The sequence below is a fragment of the Salvia hispanica genome, chromosome 2 (assembly GCF_023119035.1).
Source record: "Salvia hispanica cultivar TCC Black 2014 chromosome 2, UniMelb_Shisp_WGS_1.0, whole genome shotgun sequence".
In the NCBI taxonomy this organism is placed as follows: Eukaryota; Viridiplantae; Streptophyta; class Magnoliopsida; order Lamiales; family Lamiaceae; genus Salvia; species Salvia hispanica.
Genome location: NC_062966.1, coordinates 13,942,451 through 13,953,114, shown reverse-complemented (window position 1 = coordinate 13,953,114; position 10,664 = coordinate 13,942,451). Strand labels below are relative to the sequence as shown.

The window sequence follows — 10,664 nt, the reverse complement described above, 5'->3', positions numbered from 1 at the left end:
ATTGGCTTGTCTGATTTTCTCATTTGAGGAAGATTCCTTGTCAGTTGTCCATGGAATATTGTGACCTGTATTATTTTTTGGTGGATGTGTGGTTTTTTGGATTATTGAGTAGATTCTAATATTCTACCTTTCCTTCTTTACGAAAATGATTGAATTAGGACACCAATAATTTCTTTTCTTTATTGTTTACTCATAATATTAGAGTTGCTTTAGTGGAAGGATTATGGGATGCTGTAATTTGTTGTGTCATCTTGTACCACATAAGATACTTTGTGTGGGCACCTGAAAAGTTACCTTGGAAATACAGCGAATGAGAAATGAAGTTCATCCTTTTACTTCCTTTTTCTTTTTTGGCCCAATGCCCATTCTGGGACTAGTTGATTTACTGTTGTAAACCCATTATCACATGCATAACAAGGAATTATTTTTCCTCTGTAAGGGTTCAATGCTCTTTAAGATGGCTCTGGATGGAGCATAGATCTCTGCTCTACTGGCTGTCCAAATAATTTCACTGCATTATTTAGAGGCTTGTCCGGGTTTTGGGATGTCGTTCCAGCTTATCTTCCTGCTATGTATTCAGCCTGTGCCAGAATCACTTCTCTGGACTTGATTTATGCAGCGATTCAAAGTCCTGATCTTGTAAAAATTATTAGCCTATGTCCGCATTTACAGTGTCTCTGGGTATGCAACTCTTCCTTCTGTATTTAATGCTATCTTCCATAGAGTTTCCATTGACTGTAGTAGATAGTTATTGTTAAATATACTGTAAAGAACCTACCAGCAAAATAAAGCATTTCTCTGGTTGGAAGACCTGTTTGTACCCCATCTCTGAATTTAGATGCTCCATTGGCTCATGATAACTTATTTATGCCTTCTGTGCCTAAATATTTTATGTTTCTACGGTTTTAATATTCAGTTTTGTTGCGTGTCATTTGTTGCATTACTTCCTTTGGCTAATCAACCCTGTTACTGCAAACAGGTTCTGGATTACATTGAAGATGCTGGTCTGGAAGCCCTGGCTGCATCTTGCAAGGATTTGCAAGAACTTCGGGTGTTCCCTTCTGATCCTTTTGAGGCAGAAGCTAACGTTGCTTTGACAGAACAGGGGCTTGTCTCCGTTTCAGAAGGCTGCCCCAAGCTCCAGTCTGTTCTATACTTTTGTCGTCAAATGTCAAATGCTGCCTTGATTACAATTGCAAGGAACCGGCCAGAGATGGTCCGCTTTCGACTTTGTATCATTGAGCCTCAAGCTCCTGACTACCTGACTCTCGAACCACTTGATACTGGTTTTGGAGCCATAGTAGAGAACTGCAAGGAATTACGACGCCTTTCCATGTCCGGCCTCCTTACTGATCGAGTTTTTGAATATATTGGAAAGCATGCTAAGAAATTGGAGATGCTGTCCATAGCTTTTGCCGGGGATAGTGACATGGGCCTCCATCATGTTTTGTCTGGATGTGATAGCCTGCGGAAACTGGAGATCAGGGACTGTCCATTTGGGGACAAAGCTCTCTTAGCAAATGCTGCAAAGCTAGAGACAATGCGATCCCTTTGGATGTCATCATGCTTGGTGAGCTATGGAGCGTGTAAGCTGCTTGCTCAAAAGATGCCCAGGCTCAATGTTGAAGTTATAGATGAGAGAGGTCACCCTAATTCCCGGCCAGAAAATTGCCCTGTTGAGAAACTCTACATCTACCGGACAGTTGCAGGACGGAGAGTCGACATGCCTGATTTCATCTGGACGATGGACAAAAACGCAGGAAGCCCAGAGGTGTTTGTGAGCAATGGTGCTGTTGAGCTATAAAACATTCCTTCAGCTGAAGCAGGTATTGCTCCTAATTTACACTTGTTCAAGTTTTTTTATGTCAGAAAAAAGGTTTATGTGACCGAACTGCCAGTGGAAGTGGGAATGAGCTTTGGAGTTATAATGGTCGGAGACGCCTAAATGGGCATCTCGTCTGCATTGGGTTTTGCTTGGTGGAGATATTATTCACCACCCGTTCAGTTCCCATTTGAGGCCCAACTCTCTGTTGTATCTTGTGTTGTATGAGTTTGTTTGTACGAGTAACTCGTGTACTAAAATGTAGACTTACTTATTCAATCTTTTAGGAGGCTGATTGTTTTCTTTTTTTTTACAGAAACTTCCACTATTGTACTTGTATTATTGATTTTGTTCCATTATTATTAGATGTCTATGCCCAGCAATAAAGCGTTCAAATTTCATTTCAGATTCTGATTTGCTGTTTTTTGATATTGAAATGGTTGTTGATAAGTTAGGTATTTTGGGTCTATATCTTGTTTATAACAATCTCACTATATCTTTGCTTGGTCAATGTTTATCACTTTTACCATGAGAGAAAGAGACAGAAAATACATGTGAAGGATTCAGATGAGAAAACTTTAGATTTTAAGAAACCTTACTGAGTTTTAATTAAAGGAATAATTGAATATAACTTTCTATTTTTTGACAGTGAACCAGAGAGGTTACGAGGGACAACAACTGATGCATATGTAGACAGAGTAACGTGACCACTGAAAAAAACGAAAGATATAAATAAAGAAAAAGAAATAACGAAAAAGAAAGTACTAACAAAAAAAAAAAGAAAAGAAAAAGCTTACTCCCCAGGGCCAGCACTATCTCTCTAAGTTGTGGCTATGCAATTTCGGTTACTTATCTTTTCCAATTATATTATTTTCATATTGCTAAAGTATTACAGTTAATTGGGATTCACAATTTATAAGTTGCAATTTTATCCAAAAAAATTCCTAAAAATTTCATTACAACACAAATATTATTATAGCCATATAATTGTGCTTATTATTAATACTATATGAGGTTGTTCGATTTGCAAGATTGTATCTTGAGATTAATTATGTATTGTGTTTAGTTTATGAGATTGAATCCCACAACTCAGATAATTAGTCATAGTCAACCCCTCCCAACTAAAATGTTCTCACAACTTAATCCTAGATTATATTTAGGAAACCGAACAGTACCTATGTATAGATATTAATATGTACTTACAATATATAGTATGACAGAGATAATAAAAGAAAATTTATCACATTTAATTAAGAACAAATTCAATTGTGAAGCCAGAGCCTCCTTTTACCCATCCGACGCTCCTTTCACAAATAGAGTTAGTGAATCAGTTAGTAAATCAGTAAGGATTATTTCTCTTGTTTGAAGAGAGAAAGAGACGAAGAATTTTTAGAGGGGGGAAAATATATAGCAAAAACAATGGACAATGGTTATTTGATTTCTCGCTCTCGCACTTTATGTAATTCACTCTTTTTTAAAATCAAAATATATTTGATTAGCATGTGAACAGTGAAATTATAGTGGCTTTTTGTGGTAAAAAAAAAAAAAACTTCTAATAGAAGTAAAGGTATTAATTTATTGAAAGATAATTACATCCATAAATAGACAAATAAATGAATAAGTAAACAAGAGCGGGGAGAAATCTAGATCCACATCGTGACGTATGAAGGCAATGTTTCAACTTATAGAAGCCAATTTGTTTCGTTTCTCAACGACCTTTCCATCGTTGATGCTCCCGTGCACTATTATATTTCAATGGAAGTAACAAAAAAAAGCAAGGAAAGATAGCCTCACCATTGTGAAGCTCTTTACAGACAGGCCCTAAAGGATAGTGCAGGAACACGAGCACTGTATTTGATTCCCGGATAGATTTTTACCTGAATTGAGCAGAAGAACAAGAAAATTAGAAGGCAATTGCTCGAGATTAGACCCTATTGTGCAACGAGTAAATAGTGATCAAGAAACAGGCTTATGTATGCTTGATAGTTACTGTCATCACATCAAACTTGGGATGATACGAAAGTGGGGATATTTCGATTAAGTAGCAAATAAACTGGAAAATTTTCATGCCAAAAATGTACAGCGAAACGAACCTGTCTTTTTCTTAACAACAGCTGGCTGTACAACAACATGCATTGTAATAACTCCACCAGGAAGGTCACTGGTGTGCGCTCTAGATTCGGCAAGTGTTTTGTCATTCTCCAAAACTTTTCCCCCATGGATTACTTTCATATCATTTACCGACTTTGGGACTACTGATTTATCTGTCAATGAAGACGGAAAGAGGCTCGACCAAAATCTTAGATTAAATTTGGTGAAACAGACATAAGTTATAAACAGCTCATCTTATTAAACAATCAAAAACTGGTCCTAGCACCTAATTGCTCTCACGGTGGAGTTATTACGATGCATGTTGCTTCTCTAGACATAAAATCACTGTGGATGGAAATTCTACCGCTGCTTCACATAAGCAAGCTGGCTATTCTAGCAACTTTTTTCTAATAATAATAAGAAAAGGTAAAACATAAACTAACATACCACAAAACTATTGTGCAACGCAATGAAATCAGAGAATTTATTAGAAAACACATACCAAGAGGAAACAAGACAACCTCACTGACACAAGTTAAGTAAACAAACGTAAACATAAAGAGCAGAATCGCAACCTTGAGGCCACTCGGAAAGAAGTCTTTGTTTAAGTGTTGCAACAGTGACGGATGGCGAATAGGAACCATGACCTATATCTGTCCCATCAAAGATTCTGAACTTAAGTTTAAGCTGCTCGAGTCCCTCGGCCATAGTAGCCTCCCTCTGCTATATTACTGGAATTCCAATGTGATAAATTGACAGGCTTATGCGTAAAAGAATTCAATTCGCTAAAATCCACCTGTCAAAAAGGAATTAATTGAGAAAGAAGATAAATCATCCATAACCTTACAACAAAACTGAAGCTGAAGCTTGAAAGTAATATACTCCAGTTGAAGGACAACAAAACTAAATCCCGTTCACACGCAAATTCAAGAAGAGTAAAAACACACCAGCAATTGTACATGTGAATCGCCCAATGAACCGAGTAACCACCTCATATGATCCAATTAGCACAAAACTCAAAAGAGGCCCCTGCATCACAAACCACCACACACTACATGTAAAGTGGTCGTCTAAGGAATCTACTAGTGTGTGGAAGGTCTCCTCACAGTTCACACACATACATACATACACACATAATGTCCAGTTTCAAGAATTTCATAACTTCAGCTCAATGAATCGTATGAACTTCACTTGCACCATGGTTGCCACAATTGTATTTGTACAGTAAGTACCTTCCTACACAAGTATTTCCTCTTCAAAAGTAATTAGCAAAAACATTTCCCAAAATAAATCACACACAACAGCAACCAGAAATTCGTATAGAAATTGAAACTTAATACTCAATCCAACACCTCCTCTCTAAGGATCAAAGCCCTAGTTCAAAAAATTTCTTTCAGAGCCTACGGAATTAGCCGAAAAAACAATCTTGATCGTGGCAATAAATTCTAAAATCATATAGAAATTGGACCGATTACAATAAACAAGAAGGCGTAAAAATCAAATCTTGAGACAAAAAAAAAGAAGAGGAAAAGTAAAGTGTAGAATAACCTGATCAAGAGCCCATTTAGAGGAAGATCAGAAATCGGGGGGGAAATAAACGAATTCCGGTGAAATGAGATTATGATACAGTTCCAAAGAAGTGGAACGACCGCCAAAGATTACAGAGCGAAAACGGTGGTGTTTGAATCTTATTGTTTTCAGCTTATCAGTCCTTTTCTGTTTTATTTTCCATTGAAGATTTGTAGGGGAAAGTTATAACACAATTCAAAATAGAGTGAACTACATAAAAGGCCCTAACTTTTTGGGTTGTTGTACTGTTGACCGCTAACAAAAAAAAATCCCATCATAGGGGTCTAACAAAATATGAAATCACAAATCAGGTAGTTTCGGACAATAACACCCTTTTGCCCTTAAAGGGCATTTTCGCCTATTTACCCGCCGCCTCTGCATGCACCTCCTGTAGCATGCAGTTTGGTTGACATATGCCCAATGATGTGACTGAAATGTCATGTCTTTCTTCTCCTCCCTCAAAAATTGCAAAATAAATGCTAAATACAAAGTGTACAGTGTTGAAGGTAGGGTTAAAGCTTCCTTCAGAAACGGTCTGTGTTGGATAAAAAATAAATGCTCCCAAATCATCCATGGCTACTGACTGATGCATTTCATTTTACCCTTTTTTCCCTTTTAATTATCTACATTGATTTTTATCATCACGAAATGTTTAATTAACTTCATTTCTTAGATGATTTTTTTAATTCCTTTGTTTTACGTTTGGAAATGAGTGTTTACTTATCGCATATACACATTATTAATTGTGCGTGATTTCGTAAGATACAAATATTGTATCCAATGAAACATTTCATTATTAGTACTTATTACACTAATTTGACGAAACTTCATCATTTAACCAAATAATCTTGTTCCACAAATTACTTACCAAAATAGATCAAAGAGCATAACTAATTTTCCCATTTAAAGAGACAACTAATTCCGACAACTAAATTCTAATCAATTATCACACATTCGTCTCAGCTCTAGGTGTATTAACATTCATACTGAAAATAAAAGCAGTTAACAAAGAATAAGTGACTACTCATTTCTCAGTCAACAAATGAATCATATGTTAAAAAAAAACAATAACAGTTCACTATTTGCAATTAATATTGCTCTCTCAAATGAAATCCCCCAAAATTTGCAGAGTACGGTAACCCTAAAATTTGAAATCCCTAAACCCCTAATTCGCGTTGCCAATCGATTAGCCTAAACGGGAAGCAGTTCACTCTACAAAAAAATAAACAGAAGCACACTAACTCGAGTATGGGATGGTGATTCGTGGGGTTCACAACACGATGACGGAGAAGAAAAAAACGAAAGGGGAAGAAGGAAGGAAGAAGGAAGAGGACTGAACAGAGAGGGAGAGATAATATAGTCTAACTCAACATCATAAAAAAGTGGAAGCTAATAGCCTGTTTGATTTTTGACATCTCTTACACACCAACTTGTAGTCTCAACATAGGTGTGCAGAGTGGCAAGTTTCAGGGATAACGAGACGAAATTGCCCTTCAAGCAATTTGGGCAATTTCGTCCGAAAAATGGCAAAATATGCAAGGTTTGTGATTTTATATTTTGTTAGACCCCTGTGGTAGGATTTTTTTTGTTAGGGGTCAACGGTGTAACAACTCAAAAAGTTAGGGCTTTTTTGTGCCGTTCATTCTTCAAAATAAGGTCTCCAATTCAAAACTTTACAATTAATTTGTTATGTTGCCAACATACTTTCTTGCATTAAGGTATTTTATGACAATATATACAAAATTGGCATTCAAGATTCGTATGGGGTGGGTTGTGACTATTAAAAATTAAAGGGTCTCCTACTCTCCTTATTAGTACTGGAGTTCTTGTTATGGATTAAATAGGTCTAATTAATTAATGTTATAAAACTCGAACTAGTAAACATATTTTTATTAAGAAACAATGGTGGATTGATTAAAAGTATTCAATTATACTATTAGAAATACTACTATATTTGGAGGAATTTCATACTCTTTCAGATAGATTCAATTCACGGATGTTTTACTTGCGCTTAGTTCTAATATGAAAATGAATTTCAAATTTCAGACAAAATTCATTTTACTTGCGCGTACTCCTAACTTATTAGTAATTGGAGGAATTACATCTTATTAACTCAATTGCATCCCCCATAAATTAGAAACAAAATTCATATTTCAATTAAAATCAATTTAGTTCAGTAATTCGAATTATGGACATTTTACTCGCACATATGCCCAACTTATTGGTTGGTACATGGGCGGATCTACAATACAATGTTTGGTTGGATATTTGCCCCTCCACAAAAGTTTATGCTAATGATATTTTTTTTCAAATTTTAAAATTTATTTTAAATTCTGGCATTAAACTCTCCTTCTCATTACAACAAAATTTGTTTATAAATATATTTTTGCTCCTCCTATCGTCAAATCCTGGCTCCGTCCCTGAGGTGAAATGATTGATTTGAAGATGGGTTTGGTATCGGCCAAAGATTATGTTAGAGAGGTATAATTTAATTTTATTTATAAATAATACTCCCGATATATCGTTGGTATAAAAATACTCCATTTACTATGTTTCTGTAAGTTTTGAAATATTATTTGTGATATTAATGTTACAAAAAACAAATAAGTTATTACCAAATCACATTTTCAATAATAGATATATTAACGTTTATATAGTAGAATTACAAGATATGAATAAAAATGCATAAGACTTACGTCTATACAAACAAAATGTGGATAAATAATTTTATACCTATATATTTAGAAACACACCACAATTAGAAAGTAATTCAATAGTTTTAGTGCATAATTTACAAATCTGTGTTATATTATTGAGTTAACTTGTTGCCAATAAATTTATATTAGCTCCATTAATTATTAGTTACTCCTCTATACTATCTGTCTGTCCTATTTAGCTAATACTACTAGATAATTAGTGGTGCATGGCCATATTGTCTTACTAGCTAGTAGGAGTAACTATCAGTGAGACTTTATATCCAGATTCATTAGTCGCTTATTCTCTCGTCTATACATAAAAGTAAATTAGCTTTGGAAAACCACACTTCACACGACCAAAGTAGTAATTAAAAAACTAACTTCATTTAATAGAGAATAATCAAATGCAACACATTATGACATAAATATACATAGTATAATTCTTGATCATCTAATAATTAACCCTATATTTAAACCAAGTATATCACACTTAAAGATAATTAATCAACAGTAATGAACATCATGCCATGGCAACACCTTATTCTACAATTGAAGATAAAATCCTCAAATCAAACTGCCATGCTGTCTGAGAAGTTGTACGAGTTTGCCGCTGAGGTGGAGCGACATGACCTCATTGGTTGATCCGATAAGCTTACCACCGATGAAGACCGATGGCAGAGGGCCGCTGCTGCCCAGCCTCTTGAGCGCCTTCTCGATCTCAACGCCATCTGGAATGGTGTCGATCTCAACGATGCGAGGCTGCACCCTAAGCTCCTTGAACAGAATCTGAACTGCATAGCATAAGCAGCATGTGCTCTTGCTGAATATCAAGATCCCATTTTCTGATGCAAGTTTAACTATTTTCTCCATTTCCAAATTAATACTAGTATATTCAACAAAGTGTGAGGAGTTTGTTTGTTATTGATTTTTTTTTTTTTGTATTGGAGGGAAGAAGAAAAATGGGTTTGGGAGATTAAGGTTGGTTTGTTGTTTGAATTTGAGGTGGATTTGTAGCTCTATTTATATTAAAACAAGGGTACAAAAAGAATGGACTACTTTTATTTGTTTTTCTTTTTGGAAAGAAAAGAACATTGAAAAGTGGGTGTGGGCTTCACCTCTTTGATGCTTATAAAAAACAGCTAGAATGGCACTTTTTCAAGATACTTAAAACCATATTGATACTTCAATTCTTTCCGTTGTTTTGCGTATAAAAATATTTATTTTGTCGACGACTCTATGGGAAAAAGAACGGTACACGCCTAAAGATAAAACAGACGATGGTTTATGGAGAAGAAGGAAAAAGATTTTTCATGAAAATAGTTAAATTTTACAAGTGTGGAATTAAGTTTTTTTTGCAAAAAAATTGTTTTATAACCTTTATTGAGAGGAGACAATTACATGTAGATATAAAGGACGACATCGATCTTTCATTGCTTCTCATTCAATTGAATCTTGAAACTTACATATCTATACTACTATAAATATATGTGTATTAATCTTTAAAACATTCATTGAGAACTGTAATTTAACTTTTAATGAGGGTTTAGTAATTTACTATAGTATAAAACTTTTTAGTTGTTTTGACCAAATATAAAAATATACATATAAAAAAGTATTTTTTTTGTTTTTAATTATGTACATGCAATACAACAACTATCCTCTAATTAAAGAATTCATGCGAAAATGGAGATGCAATTACTTGCATTGAATTTTTTTTAAAAAAATTATCAAAATTTAGGATGCAAAGAATTGACGTGATTAAGTTAAGTAGAGATGGATTAGAGTAATCGTGTAAAGTTGCAAGTTTTCCGCCGTTGCAGTTAGTGTTATCGAGTTCTAATATATTAAATGAAATTTCCAAACTAGTTTTAAATGTATAGCAACTCATGGTTCATCGTTGTAGGAAGAGGACAGGATCTGCTTTGTTCCGACGTGTATAGTCAAAATTTCAAGCCGATCAATTATTTGAAAAATGGAGCAAAATTTATCATTACCTAAACCTCAAATTGTTAATAATCTTTATAAATTCCAGTTGGAGTATCATAACCATGCCGCAAACCACGCGTTTATAAATGCGATTATTTAATTAATCAAAGCATCAAGACGCATGTTTCATCACCATAGTACATAGTAGTTTACATCCCGTCAATATTAATTAATAACTCTGTGGATAGCATCGAGGATAAAAAATAATTATACCATTTCATGATCACCCGACATATTTCGTACATTTTTAAAAGGCCGAAGTTACTAATTTGATGCATTTAAGGAGTGCTTATAGTATACTCTACTGAGTTATTTAAAATACGTACAATTTAAATGTTAATAGGAATAGATGAATTGAATATGTCTTATTAAAAATATATTAGAAATCCACATGTTAAAAGACAATACATTTTTGTTTAAGTTCTAGTTAATATAAATAGATGAATTCAATATTTCCTTATGATTTAAATGATAATTTTCTTTTCTTGTAATTTATTACA

The 10,664-nt window shown here is 34.4% G+C and overlaps 3 protein-coding genes across 5 annotated transcripts; 1 reads left to right on the top strand and 2 right to left on the bottom strand.

Moving 5' to 3' along the window:
- The first annotated feature begins 529 nt into the window (after nt 1–529).
- LOC125206009 (protein TRANSPORT INHIBITOR RESPONSE 1-like) lies at nt 530–2,228 on the top strand. Of its 2 annotated transcripts, none has more exons than XM_048105266.1 (3): nt 530–681; nt 980–1,826; nt 2,139–2,228. In XM_048105266.1, exons 1-2 carry the CDS (start codon nt 571–573, stop codon nt 1,802–1,804), a joined length of 936 nt encoding a protein of 311 aa, XP_047961223.1. In that variant the 5' UTR covers nt 530–570; the 3' UTR covers nt 1,805–1,826; nt 2,139–2,228. The 2 variants fall into 2 exon arrangements, with proteins under 2 accessions (XP_047961223.1, XP_047961222.1); XM_048105265.1 differs by having other exon boundaries at nt 1,899–2,228.
- Nucleotides 2,229–3,378: 1,150 nt separating this feature from the next.
- On the bottom strand, nt 3,379–5,644 carry LOC125204241 (membrane-anchored ubiquitin-fold protein 3-like). Of its 2 annotated transcripts, XM_048102841.1 has the most exons (5): nt 5,462–5,644; nt 4,861–4,942; nt 4,489–4,709; nt 3,916–4,086; nt 3,379–3,699 (listed from the first exon to the last, which is right to left on the bottom strand). In XM_048102841.1, the coding sequence occupies exons 3-5, from the start codon at nt 4,619–4,621 to the stop codon at nt 3,644–3,646; spliced, it is 360 nt and encodes a 119-aa protein (XP_047958798.1). In that variant the 5' UTR covers nt 4,622–4,709; nt 4,861–4,942; nt 5,462–5,644; the 3' UTR covers nt 3,379–3,643. The 2 variants fall into 2 exon arrangements, with proteins under 2 accessions (XP_047958798.1, XP_047958797.1); XM_048102840.1 differs by lacking the exon at nt 4,861–4,942.
- A 2,899-nt stretch (nt 5,645–8,543) lies between these two features.
- Nucleotides 8,544–9,184, bottom strand: LOC125208093 (glutaredoxin-C13-like). The gene has a single exon (XM_048107650.1). The coding sequence runs from the start codon at nt 9,046–9,048 to the stop codon at nt 8,743–8,745; it is 306 nt and encodes a 101-aa protein (XP_047963607.1). The 5' UTR covers nt 9,049–9,184; the 3' UTR covers nt 8,544–8,742.
- Nucleotides 9,185–10,664: the final 1,480 nt, after the last annotated feature.